Raw genomic sequence first — 23,183 nt, 5'->3', positions numbered from 1 at the left:
TGACCTTATTTTTGTACATGTACATGTAAACAGGACTAGAGCAGAAGTACCTAGAGCATAACACCCTATACTGCCATTGAACCTTTTGACTTCTCAAAGGTGATCAAGGTAGAAATGTTATCTTTGGAAAAACCAAAGATAAATATAGTCATATACTTCATGGCAGGGCTCTATTCTGAGAAATGCATGGTTAGGCAATTTCACTATTGTGTGCATATCACAGAATGTATGGACACAAATGTAGATGATGTAACCTACTACATCTGAACTGTATGGTCTAGCCAGTTGCTCCTGGTCTATAAACCTGCCCAGTATATTACTATGCTGCATACTGTAGGCAGTTGTCACACAATGGTGAATATTTATGTATCTAAACTTAGCAAAAGTATAGTAAAATACTATTCGATAGGAATTTTCAGCTTCATTACAATATCATGGAGTCACCATACTATATGTGGTCCATCATGGAAAGAAGTACCCTCTCAGGGCCATGCCTTGTTAAAGCACTGAGAGAAGCTGTTGTTAAGATGGTATACAATTTACTAAGAGTCCTGGAATGGCACAGTGTAAAGCCCACTAGGTTGTGTGAGAGCTTTAGGATAGTGGGTGATCCTACACATGCACCTTGGATGCTGCAGGATGACCAGTTGAAGACTGGGTGCCTTGTAACACTATTGTCACAGTCAAATTGCTGTGTCCGCAGCATGCTTCAAGGAGATCGTTGAAGTACGTGTGTGGCAATATTAGCAAAATAGTTGAGAAGTGCAAAATATCCAGTCCTAGCTTCATCACCAACTTGCTTTGAGAAAGTTGGACTTTACCTGCCTTAGAGCCTCAGTTTACTCATCTGAACATTGGGGCAAAACTCAACCTACCTAAGAGAATTATGAGAAAGAAGTGAAATAGAAGGTGCAGAAATGTTTTGGAAGTATTTGAAGCTTAAGTCTGAGAATCCCCACCAAATCCTCAGGAGCTGCGTCGTTCACCCCAGTGGCCACTGGCCAGACTAGCTGATAAATGCTTAATATGTGACCAGTGGTCTGGAGAGCCAGCTCCTACATTTTTTTTTTTTTGTGGAAATACCGTAGAGAGGGGTTACAATTACATGGGCAAGGTAATGCATACATTTCTTATCAAGCGTTGTTGCCTCCTCCTTTGTTTCCCCTTTCCATCCCCTCCCATCTCTCCCCTTCCCCCGTCCCCCTCCAACCCTGTCCCCTTCCTCCCCCTTTCCCCTCCCCTCCCCCATGACAAAGTTGTAAAGTTCATTTTTCGATATAATGTCTTGTACATCTTATTGTTGCAATAGGTCCACCTGTATCCCTAGCTAAACAATTTATTTCCAGCTTCTACATTTTACTAAGTTTTAATTGGAATTTCAAAAACAAACAAACATCAGGCTGGGAAGGTGGCTCAGTGGTAGAGTGCTTGCCTTGCATGCACGAGGCCCTGGGTTTGATTACTCAGCACCACATAAGCAAAAAAATAAATAAATAAAATTTTAAAAAATCTTCATTGTCCAAGAAGCATTGAACTCACAACCTGACTTATAGAATTATAACCCCTTTGCAAAACTACTTGATAATAACAATTTAAAAACCCCTCGTGTTGAAAATAAATTACATATACAACTTTCAGGTGGAGACTGGAGAGAGGGACTGGGAGGGAATAAGGGAAGGGAGGACGCTGAACCAAAGGAAACGTACTCATTACCTGACTTATATAACTGTATATCAACTTTATAACAACAGTAAGGTAAATTTTTTTAAAAAAACCTCATACTTGATTCAGTTATTGGAAATATTTTAAATGCATTTAAGCCAAGCTGAATACATGAATCTACTTCATGAACTGTAACTTTAATGAAATCTAAATATGCAATATTTCCAGTGAAGTTTGGTGTTTAAATTGAGATTTGCCACAAGTATAAAATATATACCAGATTTCAAAAACTCAGTGAAAACTACAAAATAATTTAAGATGTCTTGGTAATATTTTATATTAATGTGACTTCTGGAAAATGTAAACTTACAGTGTGACTGCAATATTGTATTTTTGAAGGAGAGGCCACTTTAGCAAGGAAGAAGCATGAAAGGAGAGCCTTAATTCCTGTAGGAACTGGGGAGGGGGTTACTGCAGAATAAATTCCAGGATCCCAGGCAAAGTGTTGGTACCATCCTTGGCTTCTGAGGACCAATGGCAGAAACACAGCCTCTTGATGATTTGCCAGCTCTGCCTGGAATTCCTCTTCGTGTCCAGGCACAACGTACCCAACACCTTGGAATTTTGCCATTGCCTTGGTAGCATGAGACCATAATTGTTTGCTTTGATTTATGACCATGACATTTCAATAAGCAGGAAACTCTCCAAGTTGGCATTAATTCTATGTTCACGTCTCTTTCAAAGTTTACCTTAGACCCAAGGTGAAGTAGGAATTCACTCAGCAGGCAGTTGTTCTCTGGTTTTCAATGTTTTCCTCTAGAACAGCCTTGTTTTCAAGAAGATTTGCACTCAGACTGCTGAGGCTGCGAGAGAAAGTCTGGCCGAGGGGACCCAGCCCCCGCCTTGCCTGGCTCAGCACATCTGGAAGTGGTTTCTCAAGGGCCGCCTCCCTGCCTTCAATGTCTGGATTCCCAGCTGCTCCGAGGCACCCGAGTGGAAGAATCCCAAGCCACTCAAAGTCAGCCCAAGCAAAGGAGTGCAGACCAGACCAGAGAGGCATGTTCTCTTCCAAGTGGAATATTGGCTTGGAGCTCACCAGCCCTTTGGGATTTCCTATAGGATCTTAGAAGTCTCAAAAGCAGCACTCTGAAGGGCAGCACTACTTCAGAACCAAGGAGCCTAAAGTCCTATTCTACCCGTCCATCAGGTAAATAGAGAAAATTTCAAGTGTCGTTTTCCCACTTTATCCTGGCCAATCTTCAGCACTCCTTTATTTTGTTTGCTACAGACTAAGGAAGTAACTCAGAGGTTTCTGATCTGCACATACTCTTCATAGCACTTCAGTTGGTGATTGGGACCATCATTCTAACAAAACTTTTTTTTTTTGCCATTATAGTGAATTTAAGATAGTCCACATGTGAGGTTTTCCCACCCTGGACTATACTTGCAGACCATGATTTATTCTCCCTCTCTCCCCAGAATAGGTGATTTGGTATTTATGTAGAGTTTCAAGCATAGAGATCCGCAGAGAACCCAGATAAATGCTACTCTTTAATGTAAGTTTGTCGTTGAGCCCAAATGACTTAATTGGGTTCTGATTCATGATTTTGGAATCTGTCCGGAAACTGTTCTGAGGGCCTCCCCCAATGAGAGAACAACTAGCCGTTGTGGAAATCTGTGCATAGAAGTTGTAGTGTTCAGGTTTGAAAAATGCTTTCAACTGACCCGTCCAGCAGGCCAGGTAATTTTGTGGGGGATCCGAGGAGGCACCTCCTAAAAGAACCAAGGGGGGCGAGAGAGGATCGAGACAGAGCCGTTCTGAGTCGCGTCAAGGTCTGCTTTATTAAAGTGAGGCAGGGTTTATATACCCGAAGGGACAGGGGAAGGGAAAGAATGAAAAAAACTTTGCAGAAGCAAGGGTGAGAAGTCCCGGGGTCAGGGATGGGTTGTGCTTATCCTTTTGGCTGTTGTGCTCATCTTAAAGGTACCTCCTGTAGTTTCTCTAGGAGACATTTATGGTTAGCCAGGCGCCGCTTGCTTAGGGATGGAGATAAGAGAAATGTTTATGGTTAGCCAAATGTTGTTTGCTTAGGGCTGGAGGAATATTTATGGTTAGCCAAATGTAGTTTGTTATAGGAAGTTATCTAAATGTGCACCTTGGAATTTCCGAGAACGGCTACTTGTCAATCAGGTGTTTGAAAGAGGCCAGAGCATTCTCAGGCAGGTTTCGGGTCTCCAACATTCAACATTGAAAAAATGTCTTATGTGACTTTTTCACCACGGGTAATCTATTGGAAAAGCTTGACTTAACCTGATAGAGTGAGTGAACACACGAGAGAGAGCACATGAGAGAGAAAGAGACAGAGACAGAGACAGAGAGACACACACACAGAGAATCTAAACATCTGGATATGCAGTAGGAAAGTATCAGTCCTGCTGTTTGGCCTCAGGTAGCCTGATACTCAAAGTGATATTGGTTGGTTGATTGGTTTTATCTTTTCCTTTTCCTCCAAATATTTTAGATTTGAACTTCTGTACAAACCCTTTGTATTATATAATGGACTTCCATTCCTCCCTCTAGTATAGCTAAGAGCAGAGCTGCACGCTGCAGAAGTGAGAGCATGGGTGCTGCTGTCGGACTCACAGGGAGGGTGATGTCTGTGTGTCACCTCTTGTAAGCTGGACTCAGCACCTTCACTTGCACTTGCCTTTCCGGGTCATCTGCAATAGGAACAAAAGGATGTCATGTCAATAAGGGACATAACACAGGTTCTGCAAAGTAGTGAGGCCTCAGGGCTGGTGAGTTTTCCTGGTGACAAAAATGACCCTTTACTTGCCCTTGGCAGCACCCCTGCTCTTGATACATTCTTTTCTCTGACAGTCTGATCATCCCAGTGTTCCCCATATCATATCATCTCTCCAGGACCCCACTTGCTCCCTCCCTTCCTTCCTCCCAAATCTTTCTTTTTTTCTACTCTGGCTCTGGTTTTTTTTTTTGTCTTCCTTGTTCTTTCTATGTGTATAGCTCTGATGGCTAGCGTACAGATAACCTTATTCTAAATGCTTTAAAAGAACTTTGAACCTTAGCTTTTGAAAGTGGATCCCAATGAAGGGCTTTCAGCAGGAAAGGGATGTTCAGAGTTATTTTGATAGAGAAATTAGAAAGATAGGGTTACTATTACTGGGTTTAGGGAAGATGATGGGAGGTAGGAGCTTTGTGGGAGGTATTAGGACCTCAGTTTGTGACATGTGGATGCCTTCAATGATGCTCAGTGGCCAGTTGGATCTGGGAGTCTGAAGTCCAGGTGGGAGTCTGTGCTGGGGACAAAAATATAGACATACCATTATACTAAAAATAGGACAGAATAGAGTTCCACATGAGGAAGCGAGAGAGAAAAAGAGAAAGAGACAGAGAGAGAGACAGAGAGAGGGCGGTGGGGGGAGGGAAGGCCAGATGGCTTCCTTTCTTCGTGGAGTGAAAGGAGGATCCATGTGGCCAAAGACCATTCCAAGAGTGAACTTAGAATCCTGAAAAGTTAGATGAATGTCTGTCACCTAAAACTGTACATGGATTAAAAGGTACCTGAAACCTGATTCCAGAAGAGTCCTAAGTAATATCAGATCCTATTCTTCCCTGGATGCAATGGGCAGAGATAGGCCACACCCATATACTCCAAACTCTGAGCTCCTGGGTGTGCAGTCTTTATCCCAGGAAAATAACAGGGATATTGTGTCAAATGTCTGTGAAAGAGTTTTCCCAGATCCTTGGGGATCCTGTGTAAAGCTTGATCAGTTGGAAGAAGCACTTTGGAAAACATGGACTGTCTATTCAAGAGTTTATTTTTTGTCTAAAGTTCTAGATTCAGAGCAGTGAAGAGTAATTACATATTTTATGACATATTTGACAGTCTTGAATTCTTTTTTTTTTTTTGTCAGTCTTGGGGCTTGAACTCTGGGCTTGGGCGCTGTCCCTCACCTCTTCAGCTCAAGGCTAGCACTCTACCACTCTACCACTTGAGCCACAGCACCACTTCCGGCCACAGTGCCATTTCTAGTTTTCTAGTGGTTTATTGGAGATAAGAGTCTCACAGACTTTCCTGCCTATGCTGGCTTTGAACAGTGATCCTCAGATCTCAGCCTCCTGAGTAGCTAGGACCAACAGTGCCTGGCAACAGTCCTGAATTCTTGAGCCATTTCCAGGTTCACTCTCTTTTTTTTTGGGGGGGGAGGTCCGGTCGTGGGGCCTGAACTCTGGGCCTGGGCACTGTCCCTCAGCTCTTCAGCTCAAGGCTAGCACTCTACCACTTGAGCCACAGCACCACTTCTGGCTTTTTTCTTATGTGGTGCTGAGGAATCAAACCCAGGGCCTCGAGCATGCAAGGCAAGTGCTCTACCACTGAGCCACCTTCCCAGCCCCCAAGTTCACTCTCTTTTAAATGAAACTTTATTCTTCAACCCACAGGTCCCAGTTCTTACTACGTGGGTGCACATGGCTCTGTTACGAAAAGGTAGGATTGCAGCTTCTGAAAATGGTATCTCAGAAGAAAGTTTGGAGATTGAGAGCTTTCTTCTCTCCTCCTTTTCCTTTCTCCTCTTCTTCCTCCTCCTTTCTTCTCTCCTCCTCCTTCTCCCTTCTACCTCCTTCTCTAATTCTTCCCCTCCTCTAGTTTTTGTTACCATTTCAGAACCATTCCTGTGGGAAGTTGTTAAGTATTTTGGTCAGAAGTAGGCTTACGTCATGGGATCATGTATTTCTATAAAACTTGCAAATGTGATTTATTTCACATTCATGCTTAATTTAGCATTTGTAATTAATTCATTTAAAAAATTTTTTTTGTCTGTTATGGCCTTGAACTCAAGGCCTGAGTGCTATACCTGAGCTTTTCTGCGCAAGGCTAGTGCTCTACCTCTTGAGCCACAGTTCTACTTGTTTTTCTGGTGGTTAATTGGAGATAAGAGTCTCATGGAATTTCCTGCCTGAGCTGACTTTGAATGGAGATCCTCAGATCTCAGCCTCGTGAGTAGCTAGGATTATAGGTGTGAACCACCAATGCCCAGCTGCCATTTTGTATTCTTATTCTTACAGGATTGCCTCAAGTATTCAGACCCATCAAAACCTAGGTGTAACCTTTATTTTACTAGTGGTTTATGAGTTTGGGGAAAACACAGTAACCTGATCTTGGTATTATTACTCTCAAAGTAGAGCTACCTGATTTGGTAAATGAAAACAGGGATGTCCTGTTAAATTTGAGCCTCACAAGAATAATTTAGCATATGTTCTAAATATTTTACATAACATGCTTAACCTAAAAAATTAATTTTAGGGGCTGGGAAGGTGGCTCAGTGGTAGAATGCCTGCCTTGCATGCGTGAGGCCCTGGGTTCGATTCCTCAGCACCACATAAGGAGAAAAACCTAGAAGTGGTGCTATGGCTCAAGTGGTAAAGCACTAGCCTTGAGCTGAAGAGCGGAGGGTCAGCACCCAGGCCCAGAGTTCAGGCCCCATGACCAACAAAAGAAAAAAAATTAATTTTATCTAGACAACCTATGTCATTGGCAACAGGTAGTTGGAGGGGTCAGATAATGGAAGATATTGAGCCATCTTCCTCACATGCTCTGGTAAGTGAACATTGACCAAACTTATTGATATAGTACAGAATTTTGTCCCTTCTGCTTCCCCATAGTGTTGATTTACATTGCGTCTGCTATGGGATTGTCTCTGGTTGAATCCAATAACCCAAAAGGCAGCAAAGAGCTAGAAGTCAGAAAGGTAGAATCACTGAGCCTTGGAACATAGTTTTAGAAGGCATGCAGAGACTCACTTTGGTGTCAAAAAACAAACCAGTATGAGACTAATAAATTATCTTTTGGGGGAGGATTTAAACTGAGGGCCTGCTACCACATGAATCACCCCCTCAGGCCCTCTTTTGTTTTAGTTTGTTTTTCAGATAGGATCTCACACGTTTTTCCCAAAGTTGGCTTGGATGGTGATCCTTCTACCTCTACTTCCTGAACTCTTCTAATCTTTTTGTTGTTGTTGGTTGTGGGGCTTGAACTTTGGGCTTGGGCACTGTCCCTCAGTTCTTCAGCCCAAAGCAAGTGTTCTACCACTTGAGCTACAGCTCCACTTCTGGTTTTCGGTTAATTGGAGGTAAGAGTTTCACAGACTTTCCTGCCCAGACTGGCTTTGAACAGTGATCCTCAGATCTCAGCCTCCTGAGTAGCTAGCATTACAAGCATGAGCCACCTATACCTGGCTCTCTTTTAATCTTTTACTCAGGGCAAGAATGTTCTGCACATCATCCTGAACTAGTGTCTGAATTAGTTAAAAATCAAAACACATTTATTCATAATTAGGGCTGGCTCACAACAAACATTATATAAATGTTGACTGTGCACAACAGTGGCTGCAAAGGCAGCCCCTGCAAAGCAATGATCAGGTTTTCAGCACAGCTTTAGCCTGGTCCTCCTTACACTTCCTCTGTGGGTCTTGACAATAGTGTAGCAGTTAAAAACTTTGCTCTGTGGGTGTGCTTGAAGAGAGGTGGCAGGCCAACCCCTTCTGATCACAATGTTTACACTGCCATCAAAACTTTAGGTTTTAGGTTCATGGAATAATCTTTGATAGGTTTCCCTTTGCCTTTCAGTTAATCAAGTGCTGCTTCTCCTTCTGATTGGGACCCTCTGTGGGATCGTGTACAAGAAAATTCGTAAAGGAGCTGTGCTCAGGAGGGAAACAGGTGAGCAAGCATGGAACCCAGCAAGAAAGGACAACTGTGAGAACTTTTGAGTCCTTTCAATATTGGGACTCAGGGACAAGTGAAAACTTGGTCAGCTTATAGGATTCACAAGAAGGGCCTGCTGAAACACTGTGAGCATTTGCACTTCCGATAGGCTCCAAGTGATGCTCAGGCTCTTAGGTAGTGCACCATACTGGGAATGGACTGCTTTGCATCCCATCTCTTGGAGCCTCTAAACATTTTGCTTATGAAAAATTTTCTCTCTTCTCCTTACTGGTTCATTCCCATTATTGCCCAAAAAGCCTATCTAAGGGTTTGGACATGAAGGGTCCCCCACAAAAGGTTTATGTATTGCAGGCTTGAACCTAATACAAGCAGTGTTCAGAGGTGGGGCTTTGGGAAATGATTGAATCATGAGGACTCTGCCTTATTGATGGATCAATCCACTGATGACTCAAATTTTGATTAAGCTATTAGAGGTGGTGGACTTGTAGAAAGCGGGGCTTGGTGGGAAGAAGCAGGTAACTGTTAGCATGTTATGATGGTTTCTGATTTGGTTCAGCACAAGACAGCTTCCCATAGGCAAACTATTGAACAGGTTGGTTCCAGCACCCACTGGTACAGAGGATCCAGCATGTAGCAGACAACTCCCGAGGCCACTGTAAGGATGAAGCACTAATAAAGAGAGTTTACCTTCTGTGCACCATTATCCTTCATCCTGTCCAGGGGACACTTCCTGACAGAGAGCTGTATTTATGGCTTAGGTTGGCTTCAGCTGCTGTGGCTGCCCCTTCTTTTCTGGGGATGCCTTCTTCCTGCTTCATCCTCCTGTTGCCTGCTGCCTGCTGAAGACCTCTACCTGTGCCTAGCAGCCAGGCTCTGTCCCCACTTTTCAGCTCTTTTCTTACTTTACCTCTCAGAATATCCATGAGCCATTGTTGAGGGCTCTGTTCTCTAGTCCTTTCCACCAATTCAGTCCAGTTCATTTCTGCAAACTTTCCTCATGCACTTCCACTGCCAGACTCAGTCAGGCAATGTAATGAGCTCACAGTATTGTTGTAGAGAGGCAGCCTCAAAAACAGACTGTTCAAGTATAGTGTGGCAAGTGCTGAGAGGAAGATAGCCACGAACTCATGCATCTATCCATTCATCCTTCCAAAGTGTACTGACAATGCACCAAGTACCAGGTTCTCGGTTAGGAGCAGAGGTACAAGATAAACTAGATGCCCTCTCTACACTCAGAGCTCCTATATCCAGGGGAATGTGCACAGTTCAGTGTGCACAGACTTCCAACCACAGGCAAGGGCACCAGAGAACAAGGGACGGTGGGCTACTTCATATAGGAGCTGTCACAGGCTTCTCTAAGGACCCCATGTCTGTACTGTATCCAGTGGTTAGTTTCATTCAATACTTCTTCAGTTGAACATACTACCTTGTGCCTGAGTGACTAGAGATTTTGCAAAAGAGTATCTGAAAACACAGACCACACTTTAAATAAACATTGGATGCATCTACAGATTGATCCTTATTATTCAGTGATATGGTAGCATGGATGTCTTATTTTCAATGCTGAAAAGCATGATCAATTATGCATCTTGTACATTAGTCATGTTCTTTTATTTATCTCCTTTCCCATGCTGTCAGCATTTGAGAAATTTAAGAGTGAACGAAGAAGACAAATGACAGGCAGTATAGTTTATAGCTATCATAGGTAAGATAGATATTCCAATTTAGGGAAGAGTTGAGAGGACTGCTGAACCAACAGAGCTTTTCTTTTCTTATGTGGTTTTTTTCCCTCATATTTTTATTGTCAATGTGATTTACAGAGGGCTTATAGTTACATAAGTAAGGTAGTAAATATAATTCTTGTCAAATTCGTATGTTTTTTAACTTCCCCTTCTCCCCATGTATGATTCTAAGGTTGGCTTCTATATGACACCTCCAAAATAATAGGGACTTAAAAGTTGGTCTTTCAAGTGAAAAAACTGATGTCAATTGCACTACTATCCAGGTAGAAATTCCATGGCTTTGATGTTCCTAACTCACCTACTTTCCATCATGTAGGCCAATTCTGACCATCATACCAAGAGTCCATTGAGAAGAGTGAACCCAGCATTTGCATTTATTACTTGAACTAACATCCTGCTTATCAGAGTTCAGTCACATGGAGTGGCAGGGAGTCTGGGGAAATAGTTTTAGTGATTGGTTGTGTGCCTGCAAACATTTGAACACTTTTCTAAAAGAAGAGGGAGAAACTGAGCTGGAGAAGAACCAGCAGTCTGCAGAAATGTACAAGACAGGTCAGTTGCTCCTGCAAGTCCTTCCTGCTCCAAGTCACTGTTTTTGTGGTTCCCAGATGCTGCTGCCATGACTCCAGAGGATGGGGAAGAGGAGATCCCGGTGGTGATTTGTGCGGCTGCAGGGCGCATGGGCGCAGCCATGGCTGCCATCAACAGCATCTACAGCAACACTGATGCCAACATCATCTTTTACGTGGTTGGGCTACGCAACACCCTGCCTCGAATTCGGTGATTTGTGTGCTGAGTCTTTGGGATTGTTCCACTTCCTTTTAGTCTTCCTTTTCTTACCTTAAACAGATTCACTTCCTTTTGGGAATGGATGCCTTGAGGTTTACCTGGTCATCTAACACCCGAGTTGTCCAGATAAGGAAATGCAGCAAAGCCTCATTGACTTGGTAGATGAAGCTTCTGTCTAATGAAAAAAAAGAGCCCCAGCCCTTGAACAGCTTTTGACAGTCCTTCTTTTTAAAAATTATTACTCTTGCTGAGAACTGGTGGCTCATACCCAGTAATCATAGCTACACAGAAGGCTGAGATCTACAGGACAATGGTTTGAAGTCAGCACGGAGAGAAATTATCTGCAAGATTTCTGCTCTATAATAACCAACTAGAAGCCAGGCTGAAGGCGTGGCTCAAGTGGCATCAGCCAAGCTAGCCATCTTAACACATATATACAGTTAAGCCCAAGCCCTAGTACCATAAAATGATGAATTTTGAGGCAATATCTCACTATTATAGCCCAAGCTGGCCTTGAAGTGGTGATTCTCCTGCCTCTGCTTCCCAAATGCTGAGATTAACGGCAGATCCCACCATATCTGACCTAACTAAATATACTTATTAATTCATAAATACATATTTATTTTAGATTTCATAAATATATGACCATTTATAAAAATATATTAAAATAACTAAATATATCAATCTTTGATAAATATATTTATGTTTATAAATATGTAAATATATGAGTATATGGTATATATGAAAGATACAAAAAAATACACATACTGTACACGTTTGATTGAATCCATGGCCTCTCATACTAAATTCATGCTCTCCCACTGACTGAGCTGTACCTCAGCCCTATACTTTTTTTTTTTTGTCAGTCATGGTACTTGAACTCTGGGCCTGGGCACTGTTTCTGAGCTCTTCAGCGCAAGGCGAGCACTCTACTACTTGAACCACAGTGCCACTTTCAGTTTTCTGGTCGTTAATCAGAGATAAGAATCTCAAGGATTTTCCTGCTGGGCTGGCTTTGAACAGTGATCCTCAGATCTCAGCCTTCTGAGTAGCTAGGATTACAGGCATGAGCCTGTAATCCATGAGGCCTGGCTCCAGCCTTACACTTTTTTAACTGAAAACTAAAATTTTATATGGTATAATGTCATTTTGAACTGATTCTTTTCCATCATGTATCGTACTAAAAATGAACTAGAGTTAAATTAAGAGGAAATAAATATACTAATAAGAGGAGGAATAAGCAGCAAATCAAATGTAAATGTATTGTAAGATGTGGGGTACATGGATAACCTATGTGTGGAGAGTGCCTTCCCAGAAATGATAAGAACACTGTCAGATTTGACATAACGTAATACATTATGAGTGATGAGAAACAATGAGTCCAATTAGTCATAAAATACATTAGGAGAGCAGTTTCTCAAAATGTATTCCAGAAAAAGGATTACTATTCAGAATAAAAAATAGTTACCAAAAAAACACTTTTAAAGTACAAGCCTAGTTTTAAAAAAGTAAGCATAGAACATGACAGTAAAATCCTGGATTGGATCCCCAGTATCATAAAAGACAAAAATGAGAGGCATAGTGGCACATATCAATAATCGCAGCATTCATAAGCAGAGGCAGGAAGATCCCAAGTTCAAGCCTCCTCTGGGTGCATAGGGCTAACCTGCTAGCCTGGGCCATTGTAGTAAGACCCTGTCTCAAAAGACAAGCAATGAGCCAACTTACAAAAAGTAGAATATGAATAGACAATTCATACAAGAAAAAAGTGCAAATGGTCAACAAAGTGAGCAAGAGCTATTTCCCAGTTCCTGGCTATCCAGTCCACCCATAACTCCCCTCTTTAAATATTGTGAAAACTGTTTTCATTGAAGTAGAACTCAAAGACAGGAAACTGTAAATCCATTGTATAGCTTAGAAAATCCTCACCATATCATTACCAATACTTGGTGTGACCCATCCTTTCAACTTTGCTGTTCCAATGATGCCCATTGGTTTCTCCTTGTAGTTTTCATTTAAGATTCCTTTATTTCTGATGTGGTTGAGCACTGGAAGTTTGTGTTCAAGATTCTTGTCTATTTTGTTTTGTCTTTTTTTTTACTGACATGATCCACTTTTGTGGTTCAAATTTTACAAATTAATTTTTTGTTCAGTTTTAATTATTTTATCAATTTTTGTTTTCATTGTTGGTATGCTAGTGGATCTAATCAGGGCCTTGCCCATTGTGGGCAAAGACTCTAACACTGAGCTACATTCCCAGCCCTCTTTGGTTATTATTATTATTATTACTATTATTATTCAGTTGTGGGGCTTGAACTCTGGGCCTCAGCGCTGTCCCTCAGTTCTTCAGCTCAAGGCAAGCGCTCTACTGCTTGAGCCACAATGCTACTTCCAGCTTTCTGGTGGTTAATTGGAGATAAGAGTCTCAGGAGGGCTGGGAATGTGGCTCAGTGGTAGAGTGCTTGCCTTGCATGCATGAGGCCCTGGGTTTAATTCCTCAGCACCACATAAGCAGAAAAAGCCGGAAGTGGCACCGTGGCTCAAGTGGTAGAGTGCTCGCCTTGAGCTGAGGAACTCAGGGGCAGTGCCCAGGCCCAGAGTTCAAGCCCAAAACTGGCAAAAAAAAAAAGAGTCTCAGGAATGTTCCTGCCCAGGCTGGATTTGAACCATGATCCTCAGATCTCAGCCTCCTGGGTAGCTAGGATAACAGGTATGAGCTACTGGCACCCAGCTGATTATTATTTTTTTAATAGTACTTTAGTTTAATAGTGTTTGTTAGGAAGATACATTACCTCAGTTCTTTTGCTTTAGTTAATTTTCAAACAGGGTCTTATGCTTACATTCTGGCTGTCTTGGACTGAAGTTCTCCAATTTGAGTTTCCTGTGTAGCTGGGATGACAGGAGCTGCCATTAGGCCCTTGGTTGAGATGTGAGGGTCTTGTACACTTTTTCCCAGGCTGGCTTCGAGCTTTGCTTCCCAAGTAGCTTGGAATACAGGTATGACCCAACACACCTGACTTTGGGAGGGTTATTTTTTAATCAGGAAACAATGCTGCTATAGGTGATATTAGTTGTTGGAAATTGTATCTTGAGATTGTTTCTACCAAGACTCCCCTTAGGAAATAGATAAAAAGTAGAAGTCTGTAGGACTGAGAGAAGAGCATGAAGGAAGAAGACAAGTAATGTGGATATACAGGGAGACAGGGAGGAGGGAAGAGAGAGAGAGAGAGAGATTCAAAGGATTCAAAGATAAATTCAAACCATCCTTGGAGTCAGAGTAAAAAAAGACTGTAGTGTTGAAGATGTAGACTGTCTCACTTTTCAGTGTTTTAGAGTGAGCATCATGTAGCAAGATGGTCTTGATGAGCTGCATGCTTTTTACAGAAAAAGCACTTCCCTTCTTCCATCTTCTTGGGAGGATATCTGATTTGGGGTTTATCTAATTATTTTTTTTCTTTTCTTTCCTTCATAGAAAGAAATCTTGATTGAAAGTGGGGCAGAAACAAAGTTTGGAAGGCTAACCAGATAGGGAAACAATCAGGAAGATTTTAAACTAAACTTCACTGTTTACATTCATTTATTTAGTTAGTCAGTTAGTTAGTTAGTGCCAGTCCTGGGGCTTGAACTCAGAGCCTGGGCACCGTCCCTATGCTTCTTTGCTCATGGTTAGTGCTGTACTACTTAAGCCACAGCTTTACTTCTGGCTTAATTTTTGGTAACTAATTGGAGTTATGAGTTTTACTATTTGGACTGACTTTGAACCACGATCTTCAGATCTCAGCCTCCTGAGTAGCTAGAATGATAGGCATAAGCCATCAGCACCTAGCATCATACATTTATTTATTTATTTATTTTTTGGTCGGGTCGTGGGGCCTGAACTCTGGGCCTGGGCGCTGCCCCTCAGCTCTTCAGCTCAAGGCTAGCGCTCTATCTCTTGAGCCACAGCGCCACTTCCGGGTTTTTTCTTTTTGCTTATGTGGTGCTGAGGAATTGAACCCAGGGCCTCATGCATGCAAGGCAAGCGCTCTACCACTGAGCCACCTTCCCAGCCCCCATACATTTATTTTTAAACTTTCTAAGAGAGCAGCTGATGAGCCCTCAGGCAACAGGAAAATTGAGAAAAGACTTTTAAAATTATATTATTATTATCTTTAAGTAGTTGTACAAAAGGATTCCCATTCAACAAATCCATTTGTAAGTACAAGGTATCTTGATCAATATCACCTCTTTCATTATTCTCCTTCATCCCGCCCAACCCCACCTCAATTTTCCTAATTTCATAGGATATGCATTGAATATTATGACTGAACTCTCCCCCTGAGACAGGATTTAAAGAGCTTTTTATTGTCTCTTTAGAAAATGGATTGAACATTCTAAACTGAGAGAAATAAATTTTAAAATCGTGGAATTCAACCCTGTGGTCCTCAAAGGCAAGATTCGACCTGATGCTTCAAGGCCAGAGTTGTTGCAGCCTGTGAGTATGGGTGACATGTACTGAGGACAGTTGCAAGTAACACTGTTTCCTGTAGAGCAGTTGCTACTGGATACACACATGCCTCCACAGAGGTCTGTTTAGTCATAGCGTATGAACCACCTGCCCAAGAAAGGATCCAAGATGCTTACATGAGCATAAGGAGGCTGTTAAACAGAAATGGGGCATCAGAAATAGAATGAATTTATGTGTGTGAACAGGGGCAGTGAAGCCAGGAGGAACAAATTCTCCCAGTCCATGGGCTGTTATGTGTACTGGCATGGACATTCCAGTTAGCTTACCCTTCCAGGAGAAACCGCAGTGTCATTGATTCTAGGCCTCACTGTCAACTAAGAGCATTTTTAGGAGACACCACTGCTAGCATTGGGAATCAAAAGTATTTTCCTGCTTACAAAAGAGAACTTGTCCGATAGGAAGTCTAGCTTTCTGTCTGCTTGAGTAAGGATCTAATTTTGTGGCCCAGGCTGGCCTTGGGCTCTCAGTCCTCCTGTCTTAGACGTCCCAGTACTGGGATTATTGGTATGCCATCACACTCAACTAGAGTAATGTTTCTGATGGCAGTGTTAGAGAAACTGCAGTCACCTCCTATATGTGACTATTACTGAAAGAAACTGCAGCCACTTCCTATATGTGACTGTTACTGAAACCCATCCTATGCATTCACCTAACTATAAGTTCTGTATGATATGATCATCCTCGAATTCCAGATGTTTAGTGTTGGAGTATGAGTTGAGTAAGGATGATGATTGAACACATTGTCATCACTGAAACTTTAAAACTCCCACTGGCTCATGCTTCTCCAACCATGCTCATGCTTTTCTGGGTCAAAGAGCTAAAAGGTTGAACTTGTTGCTGGATGACACATGTGACTGTGCATGTGTGTGTGTGTGTGTACAACATTAATCTGACTGAGCTGAGAAGAATCTAAATGATGGAGGTAGAGGAAAGCAGGCATTCCACACACTAGAAGATTGACTAGGGAGCTTTGGTGACTTCCACAATAGTGGTTCACAGTGATGGTTCACTGTATTACACTGGTGGTTCAGCCAGCCTCAGTGGTGGGGGTTGGAGCTACAAGAGTCACTGATCTGCCAGCTCTGTTTTCAGCCCCAGAGCCCAAATAGACCAAGCACTGTGAACGCAGGTACAGTATCATGCTCCACACCAGAGGTGGAGCCAAGTTGAGGCCCTGGTCAAAACCGACTTGAATACATCCAGAAGACATCAAGCTTCTTCCCTAACACTATCTCCCTTGTTTTCACAGCTAAACTTTGTTCGATTTTATCTCCCTCTGCTTATACACCAACATGAGAAAGTCATCTATTTGGACGATGATGTAATTGTACAAGGTACACTCACTGACTGCTGGGAACACTTAGAAAGGAGAAGCTGATGTAGAATGGCCATCTCTTCAGTTCCCATGTAGCGAGTTGCCTAGTGGCTTTGAATGTTCTTCAAGTTGTGAGTGCAGCATCATTGTAAGTTTGGTAATATTTTGAAAGCAGGATTTGATACTTTCCTGGTCAACGCAGTTGACTTTCTGAGAGCCACACTGTGATGGTTATCTGCAGTAAATGGCTTAGTAGCCCTTCCTGTGTGTCCCTAAAATGTAGAAAAATGAAGTCTTTTTGAGGACATTCTTAGGAAAGACCTATATTTGGTTGTTTGAATGTTGTGCTCTATCTCTTCCATAGTCAAACAGGACAATGATTGCTATGATTACTACAAAGCTACAAAAATAGATTGGACCAATACTGATCTGAACTCGTCTAGTAGCTTTTCTTTTTGATGGTTTTAGAGGTTTTTTGTTTGTTTGTTTGGGTTTTTTGTTTTTGTCAGTTGTGGAGCTTGAATTCAGGGTCTGGGTGCTGTCCCAGAGCTCTATTGCTCAAAGCTAGCACTCTACCACATTGAGTCACAGCTCCTCTTCCAGTTTTGTTTTGTTTTTTTTTCTGGTTGTGGGGCTTGAACTCTGGGTCTGAGTGCTGTCCCTGAGCTCTCCAGCTCAAGATTAGTGCTCTACCACTAGAGCCACAGTGCCACTTCCGGTTTGCTGAGTGGTTTATTGGAGATAAGAGGCTCACAGATTTTTCTTGCCTGAGCTGGCTTTGGACAACAATCCCCAGATCTCAGTCTCCTAAGTAGCTAGGATTACAGGTGTGAGCCACTGGTGCCGGCCTCTTTTAGTTTTTGAGTGGTTAATCAGAGGTGAAAGTCTCATGGGGACTTTTCTGCCTGGGTTGGCTTTGAACCCAGTCCTCAGATCTCAGCTTCTTGAGTAGCTAGGATTACAGGTGTGATCCACTGGTGTCCAGCTAGTACTAGAGTTTTGTTTCTTTTTTTCTTTTTTCTTTTTGGGGGGTCCGGTGGTGGGGCCTGAACTCTGGGCCTGGGCTCTGTCTCTCAGCTCTTCAGCTCAAGGCTAGTGCTCTACCACTTGAGCCACAGCGCCACTTCCGGCGTTTTTCTTTTTGCTTATGTGGTGCTGGAGAATCGAACCCAGGGCCTCATGCATGCAAGGCAAGTGCTCTACCACTGAGCCACCTTCCCAGCCCCAGTACTAGAGTTTTGAACTTGGGGTTTCATCTTTGCTTGGCTCACTTGCTCAGCTGCACTGTACCACTTGAGCCTCTAGCCCAAGTTTTTGCTAGTTATTTTGGAGTTGGAGGTCTCACATTCTTTACTACTCACACAGGCTGGCTCCAAAACATGATCCTCCATATCCTAGACTCCTGAGGAGATAAGATTACAATGCATGAGCCACTTCTACCTAGATCAAGTGGTTTTCTAAACTGGCACCAACCATTTTTGGAGAGGCACGTGGTACAGGGATTAAATTTAGGAGCACTAGCTTGCTAGGCAGGTGCTCTATCTCTTGAGCCACACTCTCAATCCTTTTGCTCTTTTAATTTATTTTTTATATAAGATCTCATACTTTTGCCTAAGCAAGCCCCCAGACTTGCTATCCTATGTTACCATAACTGTTTGATACTAGCTTTTGTTGTTTTGCCAGTTATGGGGCTTGAACTCTGGACCTGGGCACTGTCCCTGAGCTCCTTTTATTGCTCAAGGCTAGTGCTCTACCATTTGAGCCACAGCACCACTTCCAGCTTTTTCTGTGATTAATTGGAGACAAGAGTTTCACAGGCTTTCTTGCTTGTTCTGGCTTTGAACCACAATTCTCAGATCTTGGCCTCCTGAGTAGCATGAGCCACCAGCACCTGGCTAGCTTTTTATGGGGGGAGGGGGATTGGGGTTGAGGGAAGGGGCAGTACTAGGGATTGAACTCAGGATCTTACAGTTAACTAGGCAAGCACTGTACCACTTGAACCAAAGGTCCAGATCTTTTTTCCATTAGTTATTTTTTGAGCTAGTTCACATTTCATATCCAAGCTAACCTGGAATGTGATCCTCCTACCTATGCTTCCCCCATAGCTGGGGGGCTTGAGTCAATGCATTCAGTTGATACCAGCTATTCTTATTAAGCAGACTACAAGACACTTGAAATCAGAGACCCATACTCTTCCCTCAAGCACAGTCAGGAACTGTTCTAGCTCTGAGCTATTCCAAAACACATGCTGTATTTTAACTGCTGGCATTTCCAAATCCAGGTGATATCCAGGAACTATATGATACCACCTTGGCTGTAGGACATGCAGCAGCTTTCTCAGATGACTGCGACTTTCCACCTGCTCAGGACATCGACAAACTTGTGGGGCTGCAGGTGGGCACAGTGTCTCTGAAATTATCCTTTAGTCCCGACTCTTCCCCTTCCATGCATCTCAACATGAATGGAATTCATTTTGCAACTCACAATCCCTGAGAGCCAGCAGGGACTGCCAGGTAGGGAAAGGGATGACCGGCCTTTCCACTTACTCTTTGCCTTCTAGCATTCTAACCTGTTCAGGCCAGGGCTTTAACTCTGAAAAATCCCACTTTCCTATTCTAAACCATGGCGCTGACATTGGCTATTCTGTTGTGTATTTTACAGTCTTATCGTTATTTTTTATTATTACTTTATTTTATTGTCATTATAGAGGTGATATACAGAGGAATTATAATTAAATGTCAGGTAATTGACTAAATTTTCTTTCATACAGTGTCTTCTGTTCCCTCATTCTCTCCTAGTCTCTCCATTTCATCTCTACCTACAGGTTGTATAGTTTACTTTCATCAATGTCCAGTGAGCTCCACCGCTGCACTTTTTCACTCTTTTTCCCTTGAGTTCTGTACCTTCCCCTTAACCCTTCCAAAGATACACATTAGAATATACCATACATAAGGTAAAAAGACAAAAATCATGAAAAACTAAAATTTATAAAATATAACTATAAATTATATATTTACATTTTATATTATATAATTATAATTATAGTCTATGTATAATTATATAATATATAATTTTAAAAAGAAAGGAAGAAAAACAAAGGCAGTCTCTTGTTTCTGTATCTTGGAGTTTTTTTCAATATGTATATTATTTTATATAAATATGAAGAGGCACTTAGGCATTGTGCCTTTGTGTTTCTCTCCTAAGAATATCCTCTTTTGGTCTCACTGTATGTTACTATCTAGAGTCCTCTATAATTTATCATATCCCAGTGTATTTTAGATCAGATTTCTACATATCAAAGAGAACATGCACCATTTGTCTTTCTGAGCTTGGCGTACCTCACTTAACATGATTTGTTTTAGTTCCATGCATTTTCCTGCAAATGACATTATTTTATTTTTTTCTAATGGCTACTCACTTTTTTGGAAATTTAGACTCACTCATTTATTGTGGGGCATTTGGGATTGTTCCATATCTTGGCTATTGTGAACAATGTGGCAATGAACATGAATGTGCAGGTGTCATCATATCCTGGCTCATGAAGTTCAGGGTAGATGCCCAGGAGTGGTATGGCTGGGTTGTAGGGAAGATCCGTGTTAGTTTTTGAGGAGCCTCCAGACTGCTGTCCAAAGTGGTTGTACTAGTTTGCATTCCCACCAAAAATGTGGTAGGCCCATTATGTTTTTACAAATGGTCAAGCTCACAGTAAATGTTCCAGAAACAACAGTTGTGAAGTGACTCATAATCTTATTCTGTCAGAGATGGGCTTTTCTATGAAAGAGACTCAGAGAACCTTGGGTTCTATTTGCAGAGTTTTCATGATTGGTTTTTTAATCTCTCAGTAGAGGACAGTTAGATTTTGTTCAAGGGTGAGCACCTCCTTATCCAGGCAGAAATGAGGAAAGTTGAATCTATATGTAATAAGTACTGGACTCAAAACATAGCTTTGCGATTCAAGGAACTATTAGAGTTGATGTCTGTTCAAAAAGAGATCGAGTAAACACTTTTATATGTGGCATTTAAAACACATTAAGGCCTAGGCTCTGTGGGCAGCCAACTTGGTCAAAATCTTGTGTTACCCATCACAAGTCGCCTAGCCAGTCATTCCCCTGCTCTTTTGGTCACACACAGGTGACAGTACTTCCTGTGCAGAGTTACAATGAGAACTGAATTTATAAATACACACATTATTGTGTGCAGCTAATGAAGCGATGCATGTGGAATTCTTAGAGCCACACCTGGTACACAAAGTACTCCAGTATTTCTGTTGCTCTAGTTGTCATAGAGGAGAGCTTGCACTAAGTAGACATTGACAGTCTACCTGGGTGAGTGTTTACTATGTTTCAGGTACTAGTGATACAGTAAACAAAACTTAGTTCCTCCCTTTGTATGGTTTATGTTCAAGTTTGAGGAGACAGGAAGTAAGCAAGTAAAATATCTAACAGAATCAGGATGTTGCTGAGGCTGTATCTTAAGTAGGGTGACCAGAGAAGACTCTACCAGAAGGGTGCTGTTTGAAAAGATTGAGAAAAGCACCTATGCATTCCAGTTAGAGGCAATAGCAAGTGCTAAGTCTTCAGACATGAGTATGGCCGGCAATCTAGAGTATTAAAACTAGTTACTGTGGTAGAAGGATCAAAGTGGAGAGGAACAGAAGGTAGAGAGGTAATGGGTATTAAATGGTGTGGGGATGGGAGGCCATATGAGGAGCTCTGGAGGAGCAAATCCAGGGCTTCATGAACAAAGCCACCCAAGTCGTGGCTCTTACCAGGAATGAGAAGGGAAGCCACTAGCAAGACTTTGGGATGAGTGACATGGAGGCAGTGTGGGGCTGAATGGAGGGTCAGAGTTAGGAACATGGTGAGGAGAACTGTGTGACTGAGTGATGACCATGGCTACAATGGGAAGGTAGTGCTGGAGACTGAGACCAGGTAGCTTCTTAGTAGAGTTACTCTTTTGCTTGGTTTCCTTTTTGGGGTGCTGGGAGTGGGACCTAGAGCCTTGTGCATGCTCAGTAAGTGCTGTACCACAAATCCCAGCCCAGCTCCTGGCCTCTGGATATCTTGTGGAGCTGACACCAACATGATTTGTTGGCAGACTTGGATGAGAAGCAAGTAGTCAAGGCTGAATTAATGAGCCTGGATTTTTTGGCCAAAGTAGATAGAGTTGGCAGCTGCTGCAGGAGTTTAGAGGCCTAAGGAGAGTAAGGGCAGTGGGCCAATGGTAGGTAGAACCCTGAGGCTTGCCCTGGGACTGTCTATGGAGTCAAGAGATACAGGAACAAGTCCTGGCACTGAAATGGGAGCAGTTAGCATTACAAGGCTGGAAAACGAATGGGAACTAGGAGGTGGCCCAGAGATGTGCTGCACAGTGGCTTCAAGAAAGTGATTTTCTAGAAACAAACACTGCTGTGCTGTTCTTTGGCAGAACACATACATGGGGTATCTGGACTACCGGAAGAAGACCATCAAGGACCTTGGCATCAGCCCCAGTACCTGCTCTTTCAATCCTGGTGTGATTGTTGCCAATATGACTGAGTGGAAACACCAGCACATCACCAAACAGTTGGAGAAATGGATGCAAAAAAATGTGGAGTACGTGTCAGCCTCTACCACTGTTCCCAGCCTCAGGAACAGTGTGATTCTATTAATTCTCTGTGTATGGCTCAGGGCCTACAGTTTTCTCAGACATGTCTTAGAGCTCTGTTAACAAAGACATGGGGATATAATGAAAACCTTTCCTCAAATGATAGAACTCACAGTGGAGAGCCTATGAAACAAGGACTTCCTTATACATTTTTCTAATAAGTTAGTTATTTCTTCTTTGTAGATTGAGTTTTGCTTGGCACCAACAGGATTTTGCTGTTTTTTTTTTTCTCAAATTCACAATTTCCTGCCTCAGTCTCCTGAAAAGGTAGGTGGGATCACAAGCATGCACAGTTATTTTCAGCTTGTTTGTTGATGGAGGTCTTGCTAACTTTCTGCCAAGGCTGGCCTCAAACCAGATTCCTCTTGACTGTGGCCTCCTAAGTAGCTGAGATTGCAGGTATAAGTCACTGTGCCTGACCTCATTATTTTAAAATTTAAAATAGAAAAATAAAAATAGCACAGCCATCATCCAATCATTTTCTGTCAACCTTTTTCAGTACCTATCCAGTGTATATTTTATTTTATTTATTTTTATTTATTTATTTTTTTGTGTCAGTCATGGGGCTTGACCTCTGGGCTTGGGTGCTATCCCTGTGCTCTTCAGCTCAAGGCCAGTGCTCTACTGCTTGAGCCACAGCACCACTTCTGGTTTTCTAGTGATTAATTGGAGATAAGAGTCTCACAGACTTTTCTTCCCAGGCTGGCTTTGAACTGTGATCCTCAGATCTCAGCCTCCTCAGTAGCTAGGATTACAGGCATGAGCCACCAGCGTCCA

The 23,183-nt window shown here is 42.4% G+C and overlaps 2 protein-coding genes across 2 annotated transcripts in view; one reads left to right on the top strand and one right to left on the bottom strand.

Moving 5' to 3' along the window:
- Positions 1-4,567, bottom strand: part of Hcfc2 (host cell factor C2) — a 47,577-nt gene extending 43,010 nt beyond the window's left edge. The window contains exons 1-3 of the mRNA XM_013019103.1: positions 4,496-4,567; positions 4,371-4,383; positions 3,211-3,435 (exon numbers count right to left, since the gene is read on the bottom strand). Of these exons, the coding sequence (XP_012874557.1) occupies positions 3,211-3,435; positions 4,371-4,383; positions 4,496-4,567 (310 nt within the window). The remainder of the gene's footprint in view (positions 1-3,210; positions 3,436-4,370; positions 4,384-4,495) is intronic.
- Glt8d2 (glycosyltransferase 8 domain containing 2) overlaps positions 2,783-23,183 on the top strand; it is a 27,589-nt gene continuing 7,188 nt past the window's right edge. The window contains exons 1-8 of the mRNA XM_013020601.1: positions 2,783-2,869; positions 6,125-6,170; positions 8,309-8,401; positions 10,758-10,929; positions 15,295-15,412; positions 16,695-16,779; positions 19,042-19,154; positions 22,188-22,354. Coding sequence (XP_012876055.1) covers positions 6,152-6,170; positions 8,309-8,401; positions 10,758-10,929; positions 15,295-15,412; positions 16,695-16,779; positions 19,042-19,154; positions 22,188-22,354 — 767 coding nt within the window. The 5' untranslated portion in view covers positions 2,783-2,869; positions 6,125-6,151. The remainder of the gene's footprint in view (positions 2,870-6,124; positions 6,171-8,308; positions 8,402-10,757; positions 10,930-15,294; positions 15,413-16,694; positions 16,780-19,041; positions 19,155-22,187; positions 22,355-23,183) is intronic.

This window comes from Dipodomys ordii, unplaced genomic scaffold (genome assembly GCF_000151885.1).
Source record: "Dipodomys ordii isolate 6190 unplaced genomic scaffold, Dord_2.0 Scaffold3, whole genome shotgun sequence".
Classification (NCBI taxonomy): domain Eukaryota; kingdom Metazoa; phylum Chordata; class Mammalia; order Rodentia; family Heteromyidae; genus Dipodomys; species Dipodomys ordii.
Note: the sequence above shows the minus strand (reverse complement) of the source record. Positions and strands in the feature narration are given on the sequence as shown.